The 23,607-nt window shown below is 53.0% G+C and overlaps 1 protein-coding gene across 1 annotated transcript; it reads right to left on the minus strand.

Annotated features, from left to right (window-relative positions):
- Positions 1-12,063: 12,063 nt before the first annotated feature.
- On the minus strand, positions 12,064-23,607 carry RASAL3 (RAS protein activator like 3). The gene is made up of 19 exons (XM_038771791.1): positions 23,572-23,607; positions 22,801-23,158; positions 21,069-21,184; positions 20,888-20,972; positions 20,566-20,627; positions 20,327-20,406; positions 19,995-20,130; positions 19,106-19,204; positions 17,330-17,857; positions 16,894-17,038; positions 16,529-16,673; positions 15,970-16,206; positions 15,563-15,764; positions 15,118-15,224; positions 14,193-14,451; positions 13,960-14,085; positions 13,163-13,323; positions 12,806-12,866; positions 12,064-12,668 (listed from the first exon to the last, which is right to left on the minus strand). Exons 1-19 carry the CDS (start codon positions 23,605-23,607, stop codon positions 12,531-12,533), a joined length of 3,081 nt encoding a protein of 1,026 aa, XP_038627719.1. The 3' UTR covers positions 12,064-12,530.

The following is a 23,607-nucleotide window of genomic DNA, read 5'->3' on the forward strand; positions in this document are numbered from 1 at the left end:
GGGAGATCAGCGAGGTAAGGTAGGAGGGAGAGAGCTGATTGAGTGCCTTAAAGCTGACGGTGAGGAGTTTCTGTTGAATGCGGAGGTGGATGGGTGACTGTTGGGGGTTTTTGAGGAGTGGGGAGATATGGACTGAACTTTTTTTCAGAAAAATGATCCAGACAGCAGAGTGAAGTATGGACTGGAGAGGGGAGAGACAGGAGGCAGGGAGGTCAGTGAGGTGGCTGATGCAGTAGTCAAGGTGGGAAATGATGAATGCTTGGATCAGGGTGGAAGCAGTCTGAGTGGAGAGGAAAGGGTGGATTCAAGAGATGTGAATGTAGAACCGACAGAATTTTGTGACAGATTGAATGTGTGGGTTGAATGAGAGAGATGAGTTGAGGATAATGCCAGGGTTTACGGGCTTGTGAGACAGGGAGAATGGTAGTGCTGTCTACAGTGATAGGAAAGTCAGGAGGAGGAAAGGTTTTGGGTGGGAAGATGAGGATTTATTAAGCTTGAGGTGTCAGTGGGCCATCTAAGTAGATCCCGATTACTCTTCCCGCCTTCAAAGCCTTACTGAAAGCAAATCTCCTCCAAGAAGTCTTCCCTAAGCCCCCCCTTTCCTCTTCTCCCACTCCCTTCTGTGTTGCCTTGATTTCCTCCCTTTATTCATTCCCCCTCCCAGCCCCACGACACTTAAGTCCCTATCTGTAATTTATTTACATTACTGTCTGTCTCCCCCTCTAGACTGAGCTCAATATGGGCAGGGAATGTGACTGTTTATTGTTATATCATACTCTCCCAAGTGCTTAGTACAGTGCTCTGCACACAGTAAGCACTCAACAAATATGATTGAATGATTCTCTTTCCCTTTTCCCTCTCTTTCTGTCTTTCCTTCTCTCCCTCTCTCTCCGTGCCCTCATTCTGACCCACTTTTTGAGGCCCCATTCCCATCTCACATAAAGTGACCAGAAATATATGATTTTCTGTTCCCTGGAGGGTGGGCATGGCACTGATGCCAGCGGAAGCATCTCATCAGTCAATACGAATGGTAGTTGTTAAGCAGTTACTATGTGCTAAGCACAGGGGAAGATATAAATAATCAGATCAGATGCAGTCCCTGTCCCACATGGGGCTCACATTCTAAGAGGGAAGATGAGGAAACTGAGGCCCAGAGAAATTAAGTGACCAGGTCACACAGCAGCTAAGTGGTGGAGCCCTGTTTTCCTGACTCCCATTCCCATGCTCTTTCTACTAGACCACACTGCCTCATCAGTCAATCTGTAATATTTATGAACTGTCTGCTGAACGCAAAGCACTATATTAAGCTCTTGAGAGAGTACAATAGGATTAGTGTATCTCATCATAATAATATGACCCCTGCCCTCAAGGAGCTTAAGAGCTAGTAGAAGAGAGACACACTGAAGTAAATTACAGAACAGTAATTATGTAAATGTGATAGAAATCAGATCTACATCTCTGCCCCTGCTCTCTCCCCCTCCCTCCAGGCTCGCATCTCCTCCTGCCTTCAAGACATCTCCATCTGGATGTCTGCCCGCCACCTAAAACTCAACACGTCGAAGACTGAACTCCTTGTCTTCCCTCCCAAACCTTGCCCTCTCCCTGACTTTCCCATCTCTGTTGACAGCACTACCATCCTTCCCTTCTCACAAGCCCGCAACCTTGGTGTCGTCCTTGACTCCGCTCTCTCGTTCACCCCTCACATCCAAGCCGTCACCAAAACCTGCCGGTCTCAGCTCCGCAACATTGCCAAGATCCGCCCTTTCCTCCCCATCCATACCACTACCCTGCTCATTCAAGCTCTCATCCTATCCCTTCTGGACCACTGTGTCAGCCTCCTCTCTGATCTCTCATCCTTGTGTCTCTCTCCACTTCAATCCATACTTCATGCTGCTGCCCAGATTATCTTTGTCCAGAAACGCTCTGGGCATATTACTCCCCTCCTCAAAAATCTCCAGTGGCTACCAATCAATCTGTGCATCAGGCAGAAACTCCTCACCCTGGGCTTCAAGGATCTCCATCACCTCGCCCCCTCCTACCTCACCTCCCTTCTCTCCTTCTACAGCCCAGCCCGCACCCTCCGCTCCTCCGCCGCTAATCTCCTCACCGTACCTCGTTCTCGCCTGTCCCGCCGTCGACCCCCGGTCCACGTCATCCTCCCGGGCCTGGAATGCCCTCCCTCTGCCCATCCGCCAAGCTAGCTCTCTTCCTCCCTTCAAGGCCCTACTGAGAGCTCACCTCCTCCAGGAGGCCTTCCCAGACTGAGCCCCTACCTTCCTCTCCCCCTCGTCCCCCTCTCCACCCCCCCATCTTACCTCCTTCCCTTCCCCACAGCACCTGTATATATGTATATATGTTTGTACATATGTATTACTCTATTTATTTATTTATTTATTTATCTTACTTGTACATATCTATTCTATTTATTTTATTTTGTTAGTATGTTTGGTTTTGTTCTCTGTCTCCCCCTTTTAGACTGTGAGCCCACTGTTGGGTAGGGACTGTCTCTATATGTTGCCAATTTGTACTTCCCAAGCACTTAGTACAGTGCTCTGCACATAGTAAGCGCTCAATAAATATGATTGATGATGATGATGATGATGATGATCAATCAGTCAGTCAATCAGTCATTTATTGAACTCCTTTCTGTGTGCAGAACACCATACTAAGTGCTTGAGAGAGTACAATACAGCAGAATTGGTAGACATGTTCCCTAACCATAAGGAGCTTATGGTCTAGAGCAGGAGACAGACATTAAAATAAATTGTGGATATGTACATAAGTGTTATGGGGCTAAGAGAAGCAGTATGGCCTAGTGGCAGGAGCACGGGCGTGAGAGTCAGAGGACATGGGTTCTAATCCCAGCTCCGCCACTCGTCTGCTGTGTGATCTTGTGTGATCTCACTTAACTTCTGTATGCCTCATCATCATCATCATCAATCGTATTTATTGAGCGCTTACTGTGTGTACTTCCCAAGCGCTTAGTACAGTGCTCTGCACATAGTAAGCGCTCAATAAATACGATTGATTGATTGATTGATTGATTGATTGCAGAGCACTGTACTAAGCGCTTGGGAAGTACAAGTTGGCAACATATAGAGACAGTCCCTACCCAATAGTGGGCTCACAGCCTCAGTTACCTCATCTGTAAAATGGGGATTAAGACTGTGAGCCCTGAGTGGGACAACCTGATTACCTTGTATCTACCCCAGTGCTTAGAACAGTACTTGGCACATATTATCATTATTATTAGTAGTAGTAACCATGGGAGCGAAAAAAGTATACAAATCCAAGTGGCCTAGTGGCAAGAGCACAGGCGTGGGAGTCAGAGGACATGGGTTCTAATCCCAGCTCCGTCACTTGTCTGCTGTGTGATCTTGTGTGATCTCACTTAACTTCTCTATGCCTCAGTTACCTCATCTGTAAAATGGGGTTTAAGACTGCGAGCCCTGAGTGGGACAACGTGATTACCTTGTAGCTATCCCAGCGCTCAGAACAGTACTTGGTACATATTATTATTATTAGTAGTAGTAACCGTGGGGTGAATAAAGTATACAAATCCAAGTGCAAGGGCAAGACAGAAGGGAGAGGGAGTAAGGGAAATGAGGGCTTAGCTGGGGAAGGCCTTTTGGAGGAAATGTGATTTTAATAGGGCTTTGAAGGTGGGGAGAGTGGTCTGTCAGATAAGAAGCAGCCTGGCATAGTGGATAGAGCAGGGCCTGGGAGTCCAAATGTCATGGGTTCTAATCCCAGTTGGGCCACTTGTCTGCTGTGACCTTGGGCAAGTCACTTTGCTTCTCTGTGCCTCAGTTACCTCATCTGTCAAATGGGGATTGAGACTGGGAGCCCCACGTGGGACAGGGACTCTGTCCAACCTGATTTTCTTGTATCCACCCCAGGGCTTAGCACAGTGCCTGGCACACAGTAGGTGCTTAATAAATACCACAGTGATTATTATTAAGAAAGGGGTAGGTTGTTCCAGGCCAGAGGTAGGGCGTAGGTGAGAGGTCAGTGGAGAGATAGACGAGATCGAGGTACAGTGAGTAGGTTGGCATTAGAGGAGCAAAGTCAGTATGCTGGGATGTAGTAGGAAATTAGTGAGGTAACATAGGAAGGGGCAAGGTGATAGAATGCTTTAAAGTCGATGGTAAGGAGTTTCTGTTTAATGTGGAGGTGGATGGGACAGGGTCTGGGAGGGAAGATGAAGAGTTCTGTTTTGGACATGTGGAGAGGGTGGTGTTGAGGGTGACAGTTTGTGCATCAAGTGAAGGTAGTTTGGGTATGGGGACTCAACGGGGCATGATGACTTTAGAAAATTGGATGGGGTCAAAAGATCGGAGGTCTCTGTGGGGGACCAGGACAGATTCGGGAGAAGGGGTGTGTTGGAGAGAAGGCACATGTGCTTTGGAGGGGTTGTAGGTACTTAAGAGCTTAGCTGAAGTGGCAGTTGGGAGGATGTAAGGTGGGGAGATGAGGGATCATTCAGGGAAGGCCTTCTGGAGAAGATGTGATTTCAGAAGGGCTTTGAAGATGGGGAGAGTAGTGATCTGCTGGAGATGAGGGGGAAGGGAGTTCCAGGCAGGGGGAAGGGTGTGAGCAAGTGGTCAGTGGCAGAAAGATGAGAACAAGGCACAGGGAGTAGATTAGCTTGAGAGGATCAAAGAATACGAGCTGGGTTACAGTGGGAGAGGAGAGTAGATAAGTAGGAGCGGTGTGGCCTCGTGGACGGAGCGCAGGTCTAGGATTCAGAAGACCTAGGTTCTAATCCCAGCTCTGCAACTTGTCTGCTGTTCAACCTTGGGCAAGTCACTGTGCTTCAGTTTCCTCATCTGTTAAATGGGGATTCGATACCTGTTCTCCCTCCTACTTAGACTTGAAGCCCCCTGTGGGATAGGGGCTGGGTCCGACCTAATTAGCTTGTATCTACCACAGTGCTTAGAATGGTGCTTGACACATAGTTAATGCTTAACAAATACCTTAATTATTTAATTAGGAATGAGAAGGCTAATTGAGGGCCTTAAAACCAATGGTCGGGAGTTTCTGTTTGATACGAAGAGGAATGAGTAACCTTTGGAGGCTTTGGAGGAGTGGGGAGATGTATGCAGAAAAATCATCTGTTCAGCAGAGTGAAGCCAGGACTGGAATGGGGAGAAACTGGAGGCAGGGAGACCAGGGAGGAGGCTGATCCAATAGTCAAGCCAGGATATGACAAGTGCCCGGACCGGCATGTTGGTCATTTGGCTGGAGAGGAAGAGGCAGATTCTGGAAATGTTGTGGAGCCACAGTGGCAATGACAACATCAGTAGTGAGAGCCTGCTGGAGAGGCCCCAAACAAAGGAGCCCGTCATTCCTGCCGTCATTGTCTGTTTCAGCAAGGGGCAGACAGACAGCCAGCAGCCTTCCCCAGACGGTTCAGAAGGAGGGCTGAGGTGACATGGGGATGGTCCTAACTAAAGAGTGTGTGTGTGAGGGCAGGCTGGGGGGTCAGAAACTGGATTGGCCAAACTTAGGTTCAGGGTGGGTTTATATAATTCCCCGTCCCATCAGGACCAGATTTTACCTGGCACCAAAGCAGCTCCTATCTCACGGGTGCGTATTTCCCACCTCTGTGCTGCTGCCAGGGCTATTTTTAGCCCAGAGTGCTGCCTGCCATAGAGGGAAGAGCAGGCTCTCTGAAGAGCAGGTGAGGGCCTCCCTGCAGGCAGAGAGCCACACATAGTGGCCTCTTCCACCCAAGCATTAAAATAGCCCTGCCTCCTTCCCGTCTCCTAGTTCCTCCTCCTGAAGGGGCCCGAGTACCAGCTCCTATGTCATTGGCTTCTTCGGCATTCTGTAAGTAGAGGCCTCTTGGGGTGTTCTTATGGATTCAATTTCCAACTGGGTTGGGTTGGGATCCCTGCCAGGGGTCATGAGAGACTTTCAAGGGGGTCCCGGAAAGCCATACTGCAGCGCTTCATATAGCTGTATCATAATGGCAGCCGGACGCTGGGGACTCTCTATCGAGCTGTGTGGCGGGTGTGGCAAGTGCGATCGTTGCCAAAGGCTAGAGAAACCAAGAGGTGGTTACTTGCTGGGAGTAGGAGTAGGAGTCTAAACCCCCATTGAAAGCATTTTGAAACAATGTGTGGCAAGTACTGGCCTGTCCTTGAGGATAAGGGTTGTGCTCTCCCAGCGACTAGTTCAGCACTCTGCACATCGTAGGCACTCAGTAAATACCACTGAATGAAAGAATGATTGATTGGGTGTGGGGACAAAAGTGGGCTATGACTAAGGAAGACCATTCCACCATGGATTCCGTATCAATCAAATATATTTATTGAGCACTTACCCTGAATAGAGCACTGTACTAAGCACTTGGGAGAGTACAATATGAGAGTTGTAATGAGCTTACAGTCTATAGGGGGAGACAGACATTAATATAAATAAATTATGGATATTCACTTGAAGTGTGGTGCTGAGGGAGGGGTGAATAAAGGGAGCAAATCAGGGTGACGCAGAAGAGAGTGGGAAAAGAGGAAATAAGGGCTTAGACAGGGAAGGCCTCTTGGAGGAGATGTGTCTTCAATAAGGCTTTAAAGGTGGAGAGAGTAATTGTCTCTCGGATATGAAGAGGGAGGGCGTTCCAGGCCAGAGGCAGGACGTGGGTGAGAGGTCGATGGCGAGGTAGACAAGATCAAGGTACAGTGAGTAGGTTGACGTTCAAGAAGCTAAGTGTGCAGGCTGGTTGTAATAGGAGTGCAGTGAGGTGAGGTAGAAGGGATCAAGATGATTGAGTGCTTTAAAGCTGATGGTAAGGAGTTTATGTTTGATGCAGAGGTGGATGGGCAGCCACTGGATGTTCTTGAGGAGTGGGGAAACAGAGACTGAACATTTTCGTAGAAAAATGAGCCAGGCAGCAGAGTGAAGTATGGACTGGAGTGGGGAGACAGGAGGTGGGGAGGTCAGCAAGGAGGCTAATCAGGGTGGGATAGGCTAAGTGCTTGGATTAGCGTGGTAGCAGTTTGGATGGAGAGGAAAGGGCAAATTTTAGCAATGCTGTGAAGGTTGAACTGACAGGACTTAGTGATAGATTGAATATGTGAGTTGAATGAGAGAGACGAGTCAAGGATAACACCAAGGTTACGGGCTTTTGAGACAGGAAGGATTGTGGTGCTGTCTACAGTGATGGGGATATCATGGGGAGGACAGGGTTTGCATGGGAAGATAAGGTGTTCTGTTTTGGACTTGTTAAGTTTGAGGTGTCTGTAGGACATCCAAGTAGATACGTCCTGAAGGCAGGAGGAAATGTAAGACTGCAGAGAGGGAGAGAGAGCAGGGCTGAAAATGTAGATTTCAGAATCATCTGCATAGAGGTGGTAGTTGAAGCCATAGGAGTGAATGAGTTCTCCAAGGGAATGGTTATAGATGGAGAATAGAAGGGGACCCAGAACTGAGCCTTGAGGGACTCCCACAGTTAGAGGATGGAAGGCAGAGGAGGAGCCTATGAAAGAGACTGAGAATGAGCAAAAAAAGAGATAGGAAGAGAACCAGGAGAGGACAATGTCAGTGAAGCAGAGGTTGGATAATGTTTCCAGGGGAAGCGGCTGGTTGACAGTGTTGAAGGCAGCTGAGAGATTAAGGAGGATTAGGATAGAGTAGAGGCCGTTGGTTTTGGCAAGAAGGAGATCATTTGTGACCTTTGAGAGGGCGGTTTTTGTGGAGTGAAGGGTATGGAAGCCAGATTGGAGGGGAGCAAGGAGAGAATTGGAGGAGAGGACCTGGAGACAGCGGGTGTAGACAACTCACTCAAGAAATTTGGAAAGGAATGGTAGGAAAGAGATGGAGCAATAATGCTATAATGCGTTAATGGGGATTCAATATCTGGTCTCCCTCCTTTTTAAATTGCGAGCCCCATGTGGGACAGGGACTGTGTCCCACCCAATTAACTTGTATCTACTCCAGCACTTAGAACAGTGCTTGACACATAGTAAATGCTTAACAAATACAAATAATACAAATAAATTAATAAAATAAGTACTGATCTTCAGCCTTGTCTTTTAAGGCATTCTTTATTGGGAGCCTTGGTGACTGTAGGGGGTGAGGAGGATTAGAGGGGGAGCTGGAAGAGTCATAATTCCCACTCTCTTCATCACATTTCCCTGCCGTGGTGAGGAGAGGCAACTCGATGGGAGCAGGTAGTGGATGTCTGGCCCCACAGATGACACATATTCTGAGGGATTGACAGATGGGCATGAACAGGAAAGGGGCTGGTAGGGAGCAGAGACAAGTTTGTCAATGTGCCTCTGTGGGGCTGGCTGACACCCTGAGTCTCATCCAACCTGCTGACCAAAGGGTCCCCAGTCTGGGAGTGTGGCCTGCCTGGAACCCTGAGAATCCTGATTCTAGCTGTCAAACCTGACTTTAGCAACGTAGAGGGGGGAGGGCTTAGATGCCCAAGGGCCTTCTGCCAAGGGACTGAATTAGGCTGAGGCAAGCTGAGAGGAATAAAGGGACCAGATATTCTGAAAGGAGTGGGGCAGTCACAAAATTTGGGGTCCCCAAATTTGCTAAGGTAAAACCCATTTTAGGCTGTTCTGGACAGCGTAGGGGGGAGGCTTCTTGCTTCTGGTGGGCTCTAGGGCCCAGGTGGAGACTCTTTGCACCCTAACTGGGAATGGCGTTGTCTGGGACATTTTTGGGCCCCCACTGGAGGCCAGGAGCAGGGGCTTTTGCCCAGGGAAGTTCCATCCCCCAGGATCCATGCCCTAGGATGGCCAGTAACAGAGCAAGCGGATACCGGACACTCAGATGCACATGATGTTAAGCGTGTTATGGCAGGCATGCAGGGCAACGTAATGACATGCAGGCATGCAGGGCAACGTAATGCTGCTGCCCGGATTATCTTTGTCCAGAAACGCTCTGGGCATATTACTCCCCTCCTCAAAAACCTCCAATGGCTACCAATCAATCTGCGCATCAGGCAGAAACTCCTCACCCTGGGCTTCAAGGCTCTCCATCACCTCGCCCCCCTCCTACCTCACCTCCCTTCTCTCCTTCTACTGCCCAGCCCGCAACCTCCGCTCCTCCACCACTAATCTCCTCACCGTACCTCGTTCTCGCCTGTCCCGCCATCGACCCCCGGCCCACGTCATCCCCCGGGCCTGGAATGCCCTCCCTCTGCCCATCCGCCAAGCTAGCTCTCTTCCTCCCTTCAAGGCCCTGCTGAGAGCTCACCTCCTCCAGGAGGCCTTCCCAGACTGAGCCCCTTCCTTCCTCTCCCCCTCGTCCCCCTCTCCATCCCCCCATCTTACCTCCTTCCCTTCCCCACAGCACCTGTATATATGTATATATGGTTGTACATATTTATTACTCTATTTATTTTACTTGTACATTTCTATCCTATTTATTTTATTTTGTTGGTATGTTTGGTTCTGTTCTCTGTCTCCCCCTTTTAGACTGTGAGCCCACTGTTGGGTAGGAACTGTCTCTATGTGTTGCCAATTTGTACTTCCCAAGTGCTTAGTACAGTGCTCTGCACATAGTAAGCGCTCAATAAATATGATTGATTGATTGATTGATTGACATCATTAGTGCCATTTTGCCCAAGGACAGCAAGTTCATGTTAATCTAGAATGTGTCACTGAGGGGGACACCCCGATTCCCCTCTCTGCTCCAGAGTCTTTGTGTTCCTCTCCCAGTTCCCACTAAACATGGGCACCACTCCTAGGCTGAGTACTCGGCACCTGGAGCTGAAACAGGAAGGGTGGGGGTTGTCAATAAGAATATCAGATAAAAAGGCATACGGTGTCATATTCATACTAAGTGCTTAGTGCAATGTTCTGCACACAGTAAGTGCTCAGTAAATACAATTGAAGAAATGAATTGGATGGGGTATAGACCAGATGAAAACTGGTTGAATAGCTATCCTTCATGTCCCTGGACATCATGTCCTCACAAACCTCCACCCTAAAGTTTACCCATGTGGCATACTCCGGCTGGTCCTGAGGCCATTTTTGCTGTGGCCTAGTAGAAGGACCCTGTCCCCAGGGCTCAGAGGACCTGAGTTCTAATCCCAGCTCTGCCACTTGCTTGCTGTATAACCTTGGGCAAGTCATTCAACTGCCTGTGCCTCAGTTTCCTCATCTGGAAAATGGGGATTCAATACCTCTTCTTCCTCCTACTTAAACTGTGAGCCCCATATGAGTTGGGAATTGTGGCTGACTTGGTTATCTGTACCTATCACAGGGCTTAGCACACAGTGAGAGCTTAACAAATTGCCTCCCCCCCCCCTTTTTTTGTCTAATGCTTCAACCCTGGAGGCAGAGGTGGAGGGCAGTAGTCTCATCTTAAGTCCCCTACCCTAATTTGTACTGCCACAGTGAAGCATGAGAATCCTTTCCGTTTTCTTCCCCTCTCTTCTCCCCATTCTTCTCTTCCCCCCATCTCTCTCTTTCACCCCCTCTGTCCCTCTCCATTTTTTGGCTTTCCCCCGTTCTGCCCCCTCAACCCCCATCTCTTTTTCAGCATGGCTCAGTGGAAAGAGCCCGGGCTTTGGAGTCAGAAGTCATGGGTTCAAATTCTGGCTCCACCACTTGTCAGCTGTATGACTTTAGGCAAGTTAGTTAACTTCTCTGGGCCTCAGTTCCCTCATCTGTAAAATAGAGATGAAGACCGTGAGCCCCCTGTGGGACAACCTCATCACCTTGTAACCTCCTCAGTGCTTAGAACAGTGCTTTGCACATAGTAAGCGCTTAATAAATGCTATTATTATTATTATTATTATTCCCTTCCCTCGTCCCGCCCCCATTCCGACGCAGGAGGTGTCAAGGTAAAGAGCTTGCTGCCCCCTGCTGGCTGGAGTCTGCTGCTACTGTGACAAGCCGGCCAGGAGACAGCTCCTACCCGGGAGGGTTGTTATCTGGAACAGGTCACTGAGGAGTTGGGGAAATCTCTTTTCCGAGATTTAAATGAATCTCTAAAAACGAAAATAGTCCCACGCGGATGCAGGGAAATAGATAAAATGATTTCAGAGGATTCCGTGAAAAGATTGGGAGCTGGAAGGGACCCCACAGAGACAGGGCGGGGCTGCCCCTCAATCAATTAGTGGTATTTATTAAGCGCATAGTGCGTGCAGAGCAATGTAGTAAGCGCTTGAAAGAGTACAATACAGTAGATACGGTAGACACTATCCTTGTCCACAAGGAGCTTACAGTATAATCCTTGCTGCACTCACAACCTTCTGTTGCACTTTGGTATTTTTTGATGGACATCCTTTGCTATCTAAGCCCTCCTTCCATCTATTTCTAAATTACTGTGTGTCTGTCTCCCCCATTAGATTGTAAGTTCCTTGTGGCCAGACATCGTGTCTCCTAATAATAGTAATAACTGTGGATTTGTTAAGTGCTTACTATGTGTCAGGCACTGTTCTAAGCACTGGCGAGATATGAGACAAGCAGATCGGACACAATCCTTATTCCACATGTAGCTTATGGTCTAAGGGGGAGGGAGAACAGGTTTTGGAGTCCCAGTTTACAGACGAGGAAACTGAGGCCTAGATAAGTTAACTGACTTGCCCAAGGTCACACAGCAGGCATAAAGCAGAGGAGAAATCAGAACCCAGATCTCCTGATTCCCACACCCATGTTCATTTCACTTGGCCGCACTGTCGCCTACATTTATTGTACTCTCTCAAGTGCTCAGTAAAGTGCTCTGCCCCCAGTGAGTGCTCAATTAATACTACCAGTTGTGGGAAAAATATTCTTTCTGAGGGTTCCCTGCACTTTGGGGAGGAGGGCTTGGGTCCTTCTTGACCCTGAGAAGCCTGTGCCCACCTCATCCAGTGGTATCCTGCAAGAATGACATGGCAGAAAGGTAGGGCCCCTTGGCAGAGGGAAAAGCAAAGAGCCAGACCGATCCAGGCCAATCCAGGCTGAGCCAGAAATAGAACCTAGGAATCCAGCGTCCTGGCCCCCTGGGTTTCCCGGGTCCAAAGCCCCCATGGCTCCAAGTGTCCTATTTCCCACCCAAGAAGTAACCATGTCCTAGTCTGTGCTGCTTGAAAAGATAATTTTATTTCCTGTTTTAGGTTCCCGGCCTGTTTCCCCAAACCTTCTTTTCCAACCATCTCCATGCTCCTGTGGGAAATCTTCAGGGAGATCCCCAGTCCCAAGTTTCTCCTTCCTTCTCTGGTCAGTAGGGGCTGGGGGCAGATATAGCCTAGAAGGAGTGGGCACATGAGCTAGAGATGGGGCAAAGCATGGTGGGTATTGCCAGGGCAGGTTCAGGCTGAGAGGGAGACAGAGGTCTGAAGGAGGGCCCCAGCCTTAGCAGAAGGACAGATGTCTGGGACCTTGGGGGAAATAGGAGTCAGATAGGCAGGTGGCACTGCCCAGGCAGGGAAGAGGCTGGCACTGAAGAGTTCCCAGCTTTTCCCACAGTGATTGCCAAGGGAAGGCCTTTTGGCGCATTAGGGGCTGCCCAGGTAGGTGCTTGCAGGGTTCATCCAGTCTGCACTTAAGTCTGCCTGGATCAGTCCCCATGGGGAAAGGTCAGGTGGCATCTCCATTGGTGCAAGGTATCTCCGGGGGCCTGAGTTGAGCACCAGGATCCTTCTGCCCGTCCTGCAGTCGCTGCACCATATCCAGTAGCTCTGCATTTGCCCGCTCAAGAAGAACCAGACGGCGCTCCTGTTGGGCAATGGGCAAGGAAGGGGACAAAGAGAAGACAGAAGGGCAACTGGAGGGAGGCTCGCCAGGATGGCTCACATCCTGGCTCCCCATCTCCATCAGCTCAGATTCCCATCCGCAGCAGTTCGGGCTCTTACCAGATTCTCCAACCTGTGGTTTGCATCATCTTGGCCCTGCTTTGTCTCTGACTTTGTCAGCCTGGTGGGGGAGAAATAGCCTCTTGAGATCCACTGGGCTGTGACCTCAGAGAACTCCTGCTAGAGCTCCGGGGAGTCGGGATGATGGGCTCCCTGGGGCTCCCCGGGACACCGGGTTGGGGGGATACCACAGATGCCCTTCTCTGGGTGTCATATAGGGAGGAGGCAGAAGAAGGCACTCTACCCTCACCCCGGGACCACTCTGATCTGCCCCCCGGGGCAGGCGGAAAAGGGGTTTGGAAGGTAGGGCCTGGGGTGGGGAGGATGTCCGAGGGTGAAGCCAGCCCTGTTGCTCACCTTTGCCTGTGCTGGGTTTGGGACTCCTCTGCCAACTGAGCAAGCAGCTTCTCCTGCTGCTCCCCCAGGGTCCGGTTGTGGTTGTTGAGGACCTCCAGTTGCCCAGAAAGCCCCTTCTGCTGCTCTCGTAACAAGGACACCTCCTGCTGCAGTTCTTCCAGCTGCATGCACCGGAGAGAGACATTAGAAGCCAAGAGGCAGGAGGCCTGGGTTTTGCTGGGGAAATGGGGACGGCGGCCCAGGCTGAGGAGGCAGGACACTTGGGTTCTGGAAGGAGATCCTGGACTTTTGCGCCCAACCTGCTCTGGGCCTGCAGGGCTGCTGCCGTGGTTGGGTGAGGCCTCCACAAATTTGAGAGCGTCGGGAAGCTTCACTTGTGCCTGGACTCTGGAAAACCCTGAGGCCTCTTTACCACTGGACTGGTTGGGCTCTGGGCTTCGTCTTCCGTGGTGTTTTTTGTGCTTTTATTGTTTTCATCCATTGCCTCCCCCTCATTCTTAGGTTGTGAGCTTCTTGTGGCCAGCTTCTAATTCCCAGCTCCAAGTACTGTGCTCTGTACACTGTCGACCCTGAATGAATACCGCTACCCCCACTGGAGTTGTGTTGTGGGTTTGAAAGCAGGGTGTCCGAATTCTATGCCAGTCACTTGGATCTTTCGGTAAAGTGCTTTGAGATCTGGGGTCAGCAACCCGATCCTGGCTGTTGCACAAGGGCCTGGCCCTTGACGGGGAGGATGAGAAGGTGGGCCGGAGCCTGGGGCCCAGTAGGGGTAGACAGGGAAGAGGTCTGGGAATTACCTTCCCCTGGGGTCGCTGGGCGAAGAGCACCGCATCTGTGTCCTGTGGTTTTTTATCCATGTGGCGCTGCCAGGGCACCGAGGGTTTCCGGGGGAGGGAAACTGAGGTCCCGAGCCAAGGACGGCCCTGAGGGGTGAGGGGGGAGAACGAGGGGGTGCTCAGGATTCCAATCGAGCTCCCGTCCACCCCAGCCCCTTCCTTGCCCTTCCACTGGAGTCTCCCCCTTGCCTCACCTGTTGGGAAGGGTCTTTCCGGGGGGGCCGAGGGGAGCCCTTGGGCCGGGTCCGAGAGCCTACAGGGAAGGGCCGGTGGGAAGCCTGACGGGCGGGGACACTCTGGGTGCGCTGGATGCGCCGAGGTCTCCTGGGGGGCTGCTCCTCGCCTCGCCCCTGTCCCTGTATGCTGCGTAGTGATTGGCTCTTAGAGACAAGTGGAGTGTGCTTGGAGAGGTCTCGGGGGGCCAGGAAGCCTGGCTTCTCCCTGCCAGAGGAGCTGCAATAGGCACCCAGGAGAGAAGCTGATTAGCACCCCCAACCCTAATTCAACCCTAACCCCAAGCACTGCACCAATTCCAATCTGACCCCCATCCAACTGCGACCCCACCTGAACTTCAACCCAGATCGCAATTTAGACTCAAGCCCCTAACCCCATCCTGAGCTATGACCCTGATTCCGATTTTAATCCTAACCCCAGCTCCCATTTTGGTACACCAACCCCAATTCCAGTTCCAACCCATATGCCAGATCCGAATCCTGACCCCATTCCATTTCCTAAATTCAGCCCCTTTCTGACCCTGACCCAAATTCAAAAGCCCAAACTCCACCCTGCTCCACTTGGCCCCAGCCCATCTTCCTCCTTGCTTTTCATCAGGATGCCAGATCTATCAGGTCTCCAGATTTGACCCTTTCCAGTCAGTGGGTACCGGGAGGAGGAGGAGGAGGGGCAGGAATGTGCCCCAGGAGGGATGGGGGGAAAGGGGTCCCATGTCACCCCAACCTCCCCATCCCAGCCCCTAGCCCTTCTTCCTCAGCTCCCAAGCCCTGTTGTCCTACTCTCAGCCTCAGCACCCCCAAGCAGCTGGTGCCTGTGTTTCACCCCCAGCTCCCACCACCTCCAGCCTCTTTCACCCCTCCCCTATCCCATCCTCCTCTGAATTACCTGTTGGGCATAGAGCGCAGTCCCATGGACACTGACACTGGCACTGGTTGACCCTCCTCGATGGCCCGCAGGATGGTGGGCAGTGGCTCTAAGCTCTCTTGGGTGGGCTGGCAGAGAGAGTGGGAGTCTTTAGGGGTATTGGCAGAGATCCCTTGGGGTCCTCTAACCCACCCCCTGCAATCCTCCCTCTCTCCCTTGGTCCCTCCCATCCTTCTGGCCCCTCAGCCTCCTCTAGTGCCATCACCCTCACAGTCTGATAGCAGACCACCTTCCCCCACACTCATCCAGGGCTTTGCGCCCCCGTGTCTGGGCATTCGAGTGTGCTGGGTAGTGGACAAGGCAGGCGAAGCACAGGGATCAGGCGAGGGTGGCAGGGCTGAGAGAAGGGTTGGCTATGGATGGGACAGGCAAGGCTGGGAGAAGCAGGAGGACAGAGTGTGGGCACCTGGTTGAGGTCAGAGAAGATGGTGCAGAGCTGGGCGTGCAGAATGGCAAGGCCCCGGGCCAGGTCACTGCTGCCCTGACAGCCGCCCGGAGCCCCATTCCCATCCCCAGAGGCCACCTGCCCCAGGAAATGCTGCATGGCGGGACCGTGCTGCTCCAGGAAATCGTTCATGAAGCTCATGTAGTCCTCCTTCTCCCCAAACCTGTGGCATGCGGGGGAGGGGGGGATTGCCAGAGACCCGGGGGGCAAGGGAGGGGTAGATGGGAGGATATGGGCAGGAGGCAAGGCCAGAGCTCAGCCTCATGAGCCCCTTTTCCATCTCCCTTCGGAGCCCTGTGGAGCAGAATGGCTCCAGCCCAGTCACCTGGTCCCTCCCATTCCAGCCCCCTCAGATCCCCAACACCTACTTGGCCTGGTTGGCAAGGTTCTGGATGACCTTGGCGATGAGGGTAAGGGTGCGGGCAAGGCCGGGTCCTGGGTACTCATAGGTGAGACCGAAGAGGCTGGGGGACAGGATGGCAGGACACAAGAAGCGCAGGAAGAGCGAGGCACACACAAGCCGCTCTGCCAGGGGCTCCACTTTCCGGTCCCGACACGCTTCCCGCCAGCCGGAGAACACTGTGTTCAGCTCTGCTGGGAACCACCTGTGGGGACACAGGAGACCCAGGGTGAGGGGGCCCCAGGGCTCAGGAGGGCCTGAGGACTAGGAATGGCAAGGGGGCCATGCGGTGACTAGGGGGACAGGGAAGGGAAGAGGTCTCATGCTGTCGAGTCGTTTCTGACCCAGAGGACCCAGGACATTTTATCTATTTTGACAGTGTGTGGTAAATATGTTTGTCTCTCCTTTCAGAGTGGAAGCTCCTTGTGAGTAGGAAAGGGGTCACTTTGCTATTCTGTTCTCCCTCCCACACCCCACCCCAGGTCCTTATCTTCCTCTGACATAGCCCTCCATCATACTGTTCTTACTCATAGGAGCGGGTGATGCTCAAGAAGACGTCTTCACAGCTTTGCCTCAGGCTGGCCTGGTGCTGGGGCAGGTCAGGGCCAGGACACTTTCTGGGGTCCACCTCACAGTCATCGCCTGATGCACACAAGCGCCGCACAGCTTCCCCTGTGGCACAGACACCTTCACCTACCACTCCGGAACGCTCCCCCACCCAGCCCCCGTCCTGCCACTCCACCATCGGGCTTCTCCAGGCCACCTCCCAGGGACCCTCTCCCCATAGCCCCCTGGGACCTCCTAGGGTCCTTCTTCATTGACTCCACCCTGGTCCCGCCCTGTCCCCAATGAAGTCCACAGCCCCACCCAGCTCTTCTCCATCTAAGCTCACCCAGTGCTTCTTGCAGGTAGGTTTGCCCCACTAGCTTCATGTATTCATCGATGGCCTTGGTGGCCAGGGTGTTCTCCCGGAAGAGCAGTGCCTCCCGTCCTCCGCAGCGTGCCAGTTCCTCCACACCCAGGTCGGTCACTAGAGCCTGTGGCACCCAGCTCACAGGTCAGAACTTTGGCTCCCGGGCACCCCCAGTGTCTGCTCCCAGTCCACCCTCGGGAACAGCCTGTGGCCAACTCCCTCCTCGACACCTAGCCAAAGGCCTAGATTCCTGTCCTGACCTCTATCCACCCTCTCCTTCCCCCACCCCCACTCTCCCACCGTGTCCCCCGTACCCTTCCTACAGCTCTTAGGGCCCTCCTTAAAACCTGGGTCGTGCCCCACCCCACATCCTCCTCGTGCCCCTCCCCCCCACCCCCAAGGTCCTTCCCCATACCTGGGCCTTGCCTGTCCCATGTAGCACGCGCACCATGGCGGCTGCCAGCTCCTCCTTGGCCTGGACGGGCAGCATGGGCTCCAGGGCCTGGCACAGCTCCGGATAATGGAAGGTAAGGAACTCTGCCAGCTCCTTATAGCGTTCAGTAGGCAGAACTCGCAGGCAGCGTGCCCGGCCCCTCACACGCAGGGCTGCCCTCGGGGGGCCACCTGACAATGGGAACCAGCGCTCCAGAGCCCCCCGGGAGCCACAGAGCTCGCCCAGTTCCAGAGACACGGCACCCAGAGGCCGGCCAGCCTGCAGGAGTCGCAGGGAAAGGCGGCGGGCTGGGGGCAAGGCTTCGAAATGGAAGCGTTCGGCCCAGAAGTGGGGCCCGGGGCCGGGGCGGCTGGCGGTGCGGGCCAGCAGGGCCCCATCCAGCCAGAGCTCCACGTGCACGCCTGCGCTGCCTGTTCCCCCTGAGCTCCTCAGCCCCTTGGCTTCATACACCCACAAGCTCAGCCACGTCTCTTCCCGATCATGATTGTCCTGGGGGAAGAGGGTGGGGAAGGGGGTCACCGCTGTACCGAGTAAGCGCCGGGGTAGATACAAGCTAATCAGGTTGGACACGGTCCCTTTCCCTCATGGGGCCCACGGTCCTCATCCTCATTTTACAGATGAGGTAACTGAGCTTCAGAGAAGCGAAGTGACTTGCCCAAGATCACACCGCAGATAGGGGGTGGAGCTGGGATTAGAATCTAGGTCCTCTGATTCCTGGGACTGTGCTCTTTCAACTAAGCCATACTGCTTGCATTGAAAATGATGAGGAAGATGGAAATGATTTTCCATTGAAAATCCTCAGACTTTGGGACTGCGAATCTAGGCAGAGAAATGGATTATAGCAATAGTGGTTTATGCAGTTTTACTCACATACTGCTCTGCCAGTTGTGGTCCTGTTAATAATACCGATGGTATTTGATACTAATAATAATAATGATAGTATTTGTTAAGTGCTTACTATGTGCCAGGCACTGTACTAAGCACTGGAGTGGATATAAGCAAATCGGCTTGGACACAACCCCTGTCCCATGTGGGGCTCACAGACTCGATCCCCATTTGGCAGATGACGTAACTGAGGCACAGAGAAGCAGCGTGGCTCAGTGGAAAGAGCCTGGGCTTGGGAGTCAGAGGTCATGGGTTCTAATCCCGGCTCTGCCACTTGTCAGCTGTGTGACTTTGGGCAAGTCACTTAACTTCTCTTTGCCTCAGTTACCTCATCTGTAAAATGGGGATTGGGACTGTGAGCCCCACGTGGGACAACCTGATTGCCTTGTAACCTCCCCAGTGCTTAGAACAGTACTTTGCACATAGTAAGCGCTTAATAAATGCCATTATTATTATTATTATTACCAAGGATGCAGAGGAGAGCAGGGAAGTCCTTTGGGGCCAGGGAGGTATCATGGGGATGGCTCAGAGGGGATCCCCGGAGATTCAGGGCCCTGAGGGAGTAGGGCAGATGGGAGAAAGGTCAGGGAATCAGGGATGATGGGGCACAAGGGGACTAGGGTGGGAGGGGTCAGGTTTTGTGGTGCTAATCAATTGATCGATCATACTTATTGGTTACCGTGGGCAGAGCATCGCACAAAGCATTTGGGAGAGGACAGTATAAGAGAGATAGTAGACATGTTCCCTGCCAACAAGGAGCTGACAGTCTAGAGGGGGAAGGAGCCCTGTCTCCTACCAAGGTCAGAAATCAGGGTTGGGCTGAAAGGTCAGGGTGGAGGATCAGACGCTGACCTGATTGGGTTGCACACTGCGACGTAGATCCTCGATCCAACGATCCCGTTCAACTGCTGAGCTACAGGAGAAGCAGCGACTTCCACCTGGCCAGGATACCTGCATGGAGAGCAAGAGTGGGAGCCGGGGAGGGAGAGAATGGAGAGTGAGTGAAGGAAGGAAGTGTTGAAGGGGTGAGAGATGGAAGGGGGGCGGTGGGAGAGTGGGGCTGAGAGGATCAGGCGGGGGAGCAGTGCGGTTTCAGGGCCTGAGGCTCATTCTCCTCCCGGGCCCCATCCTGCTCTGACCTCTAACTTCCTCTTTCCCCCTCACTTCAGCTCAGTCAGTTAGTCAATCAATCATATTTTTTGAGTGCTTACTGTGTGCAGAGTACTGTACTAAGCCCCTGGGAGAGTACAATATAACAATAAGCAGACACATTCCCTGCCCACAATGAGCTTACAGGTTAGGGGGGAGACAGACATTAATATAAGTAAATAAATTACAGATATGTACATAAATGCTCTGGGTCTGGGAGGGAGGAAGAATAAAGGAAACAAGTCAGGGTGATGCAGAAAGGAGTGGGAGAAGAAAGGAGGTCTTAGGGAAGGCCTCTTGGAGGAGATGGGCCTTCAGTAAGGCTTCGAAGGTGGGGAGAGTCATTGTCTGTCGGCTATGAGGAGGAAGGGTGTCCAGAGGCAGGACGTGGGCGAGAAATTGGTGGTGAGATAGAGGAGACTGAGAGACAATGAGAAGGGTAGCATCAGAGGAGGGAAGTATGCAGGCTGGGTTGTAGTAGGAGAGTAGAGAGGTGAGGTAGGAGCTCCTCCCCAAGCCCAGCTCTTGAGTTTCCCTAGAAGACCCGACCAAGGTATTTGAGGGTTTGGGGGCAGGGGAGATGGGACCATACCTGGAAGCAGTAGGGCTCTTTGAGGAGGCTGGGGTGCAGTGGCCACACCTGCACATCCTGTTCAGTACTCAGGTCCAGTTCGCTGGCTGCCCCGAGGCCCACCAGAGACTCCCGGGAGCCCTGTGTGCTGGAAGACCTGGGGGTGGGGATGGCTGTTCTGATTCACCCCAGCATCATACCTTCCCCGCCTCCCCTTCTGATCTCCCAGTCCCCACTCCCCCTCTCTCAGCTACTCCCCCTCTTCCAGGCCCCCTTCTCCCTCTCTCCTTCCCACTCACCCCATTGCCCATCCCCTCTCCTGGCCTCCTCGTTATCCCCATTTCCCCAGTTACCTGTCCCCCTCCCCGGGGCTCCCCGCCATGGAGTCACCCTTCCCCCTTTTCTTGTCCTTCAGTCTCTTCCACAGCAGCCCCTAGGAAGAAACGGGTCAAGCAGCCTCCAAGAGCCTGGCTCAGCTTTAGGGCCTGCTGGGGTCCTGCCACAGCTTCCTCCACACTTATCCCCTAGCAACACAGGGGGCTTCTCCTTGGTTTTTTCCTTCTCCCTCCCTCAACCCTCCACTGGCTCTTACCTTGACATTGTGAAACTGGTTGGTGCTGGAGGGCTCGGCTTCTGCTCTCCCTGGGTTCCTTTCTGAAACCCCCATGGCACGATTAGTTCAAGGTTTGTGCATGCGTGCGTGCGTGCGTGTGTGTGTGTGTGTGTGTGTGTGTGTGTGTTTGTTGCCTGGGGGGCGGGGAGAGAACCCCACTCCGCAGATCCCACTGTACTTCCCTGGCTTCACCTCCTTGGGGCTGGAGCCCGACTCTTCAGCTTTCATCGGCATGTGCCCCTCCACCCCCTCAGGCCCCCATTTCCCATGCTCCTCCCTCCGTCCCACCTCCTGATGTTACCTGGTTCCCGGGACCCTGTGGCTCCCAGCTGCAGGTTGCTCTCTGACCCAAAATTTGCGGCCTGGGTAGGGGGCCCATATAATTCCTGCCCAGAAGAGAGAGTGCCGACTGATGGCTCTGCTGTTCCATTTACCCCTCCTTTCCCCCACCCCCTGTGGTCCACAGTTTTTGGACCGCTCACCTCCTCATCCCTTAGGAGTAGCAGTTTCCCATCTAGGAGGGTGAAACCACCAATGTCCCAGACAGGCACATTGGGCGCCGGGGCAGCTGGGATCCTCTGGGCAGGGAGGGTGGGCTCTGGCAGAGAGAACAAGCAGTTTGTATCAGGGGCTGGGAATATACATTTGGAAAAAGGGTAGTGGGTGGGGCATGCAGTGGGTAATCCCAAGAGGAAGGAAGACCGCGAGACAAAACTATGGGCATTCCTGGGCCTTCTACCAAAGAGGGCCCAGTAGACACATTCCTCTGTCCTGGAATGGGAGGGGAGAGGTGCGGAATGGGATGGGTAAGGGTTGGGGCGGCATTCAGTAGTGTGGGGTGGATGGGAAGAGGAAGGAGTTTATTGAGCCGGAGGGCAAGTTCTGGGGAAATCACCATCCATCATTCTTCCAGGGAGTCAGAGCAGGTCAGGGGACATTGCAGGAACACACTCTCTTCACAGAGTCAATGCCTTGCTCTGCTGCGAGCCTCATGGCTCTAACCACTGAACCACACTCCCCTGGGTCTTGCAGCGGAAGCCAGCCAGGCCTCCTGCCAGTACCACGACAGGTGAGTTGACTTTCTTGAAAGCATTCATCCTGCCGGGCTAAATGACCGACATTTGTTCATTTCAGAGGTGGCTTTACCAAGTGATGATTCCCTTTTTCAAGTACACTTTGGGTAGATTTTGACCCTCCTAAGGGAACAGGGGGTTGGGAGGTTGGTGTTGGGGGAAGGCGTTGAAGGTGGTCACAAACCGCAACCCGTTATCCTGTACCTGGATTTTCTCATCTCCCCTCCCCCAACCTCTCCTCAGGAGCAGGTAGAGAATGGGAGGGGGTAAATCCGGCCCACGCCACTTCCTTTAGAGCTCTTACCGCAGTTTCCTGTGTGTCTTAGTCAGGTGGGGAGATGACTCCTTTATGTTAACTGGTGGGTGGGATCCTGGGGTGGGGGGTGCTGAGCATTCTGCCTTCTACCCTCTTTTGTCTGACTGCAATGTTCTTAGAGATCCTTAGAGATTCTGAGAGAAGGCCCAGAGGCCACCCTCTGGTCTGGGCTCTCAAAGGAAATACTCCGCAGGGATGCCACACCAGCAGAGCTCAGATCTCGGTTCTGTTCACTCCAAAGCCATCACTTCTCACCCTGTTGTCAGTTTCCCCACCTGTAAAAATGACCACTCACTGCCCTTTCTCTTTCTTCTTAGAGGAACTCATTTAACATTAGGTATCTGCCCAAGCAGCCATAACCGCATTCCCAGCGCCCTGCCATGGATTGTCAGGAGAGTTCCATCCTGGTTTGCAGCATCCTCTCTGGCTGGGATCCCCCCCAGTTCACCTGCCTTCTCCTCCTCTCCCTATAAGGTGGGTGCCTTTGGGTGTGTGGGAAAAAAAGGCCCGAGGAAGGGAACCAACTTGGGAGAATGGAAGGGAAAGAGAAAGGTCTTCTTTTTCCCACCCTCAATTGCATTTAGCTCTGAGGAGAAGCTGCCACAGTCCCAGAACATTCAGGGAGAGGGACTGAATTTTCACAACACAGCCTCCCCTTGGGTGGAGCCCAGCAGCTGAGTATCATATATTAAATAGTTTATTCCAAGCCCGAAGTCTGAGAGCAGAAGGTGGCTGCAGCCAGTTGGGCAGAAAGAGAAGTTATGAGGCTTCAGAGGGAATATGGGGATCCAGAGAGTAGGTGGGGGGGGGGGGGGGTCCCCCTACCTGTGGCCTTGGCTTCTGGCACTGCCTCTGGCTTCGTATCTGGCCCCGACTCCAGCTCCAACTCCTGTTGCTGACTTCCGGAGCGCCAGTATTTTGGCAGCTTGAGGCCCCGGCCTCCTCGGAGCTCCTTGGATGGGGCAGAGAAGGCCCGGCGGAATAGAGAGCGGGTAGAACGGCCGGATTGGGGTTCTGTGGTCTCTGAGTGACTCAGGGCGCGGCCCCAGTTTTGTAGCTTGCCCCAGCGGGAGCTCCCCGACGCCTTTTCACCCTTCATGCGCCAGCGGTATGAGCTGAGCACTGATGGAGTTTTGGGCTGCAGGACTTGGGTAACGGTCTGTGGGGATGGTTCCTCCATCTCCTGTGGGTAAAGGCTGTTAGCCCTGGGCTCCCCTCAGCCTCCTTCTAGACTTCCTTCAGGCTCCCCTAGTCTCTCTTCAGTCTCCCCACCCCCAGGCTTCCCTTAGGTTCCCCTCAGACTCCTTCAGCCTTCCCCCAGGCACCTCTCAGGCTCCCCTCAAGGTTCTTCAACACCACCCTCAGTCTTCCCCCAGGCTCCTCTAACCCTTCCTCAGCCTCCCACAGGCTCCTCCGAGGGTCCCCTCAGCCTCCCCTCAGCCTACCTCAGTCTCCCTCACCCTCTCCCCAGTCTCCCCTCAGGCTCTCCTCAGCCTTCCTGCTCATTTCTGTGCCACCTCCTTCCCAAAACCATTTGTTTTTCCTCCAGCCCTGCTCTTCCTCCCCCACTGCCCTTCTTTACCTGCAACATCTCACCAGAGTGGTCAAGAGGCCCCCACCCCACCAACTCAT

The sequence above is a fragment of the Tachyglossus aculeatus genome, chromosome X1, assembly GCF_015852505.1.
Source record: "Tachyglossus aculeatus isolate mTacAcu1 chromosome X1, mTacAcu1.pri, whole genome shotgun sequence".
Taxonomy (NCBI): Eukaryota; Metazoa; Chordata; class Mammalia; order Monotremata; family Tachyglossidae; genus Tachyglossus; species Tachyglossus aculeatus.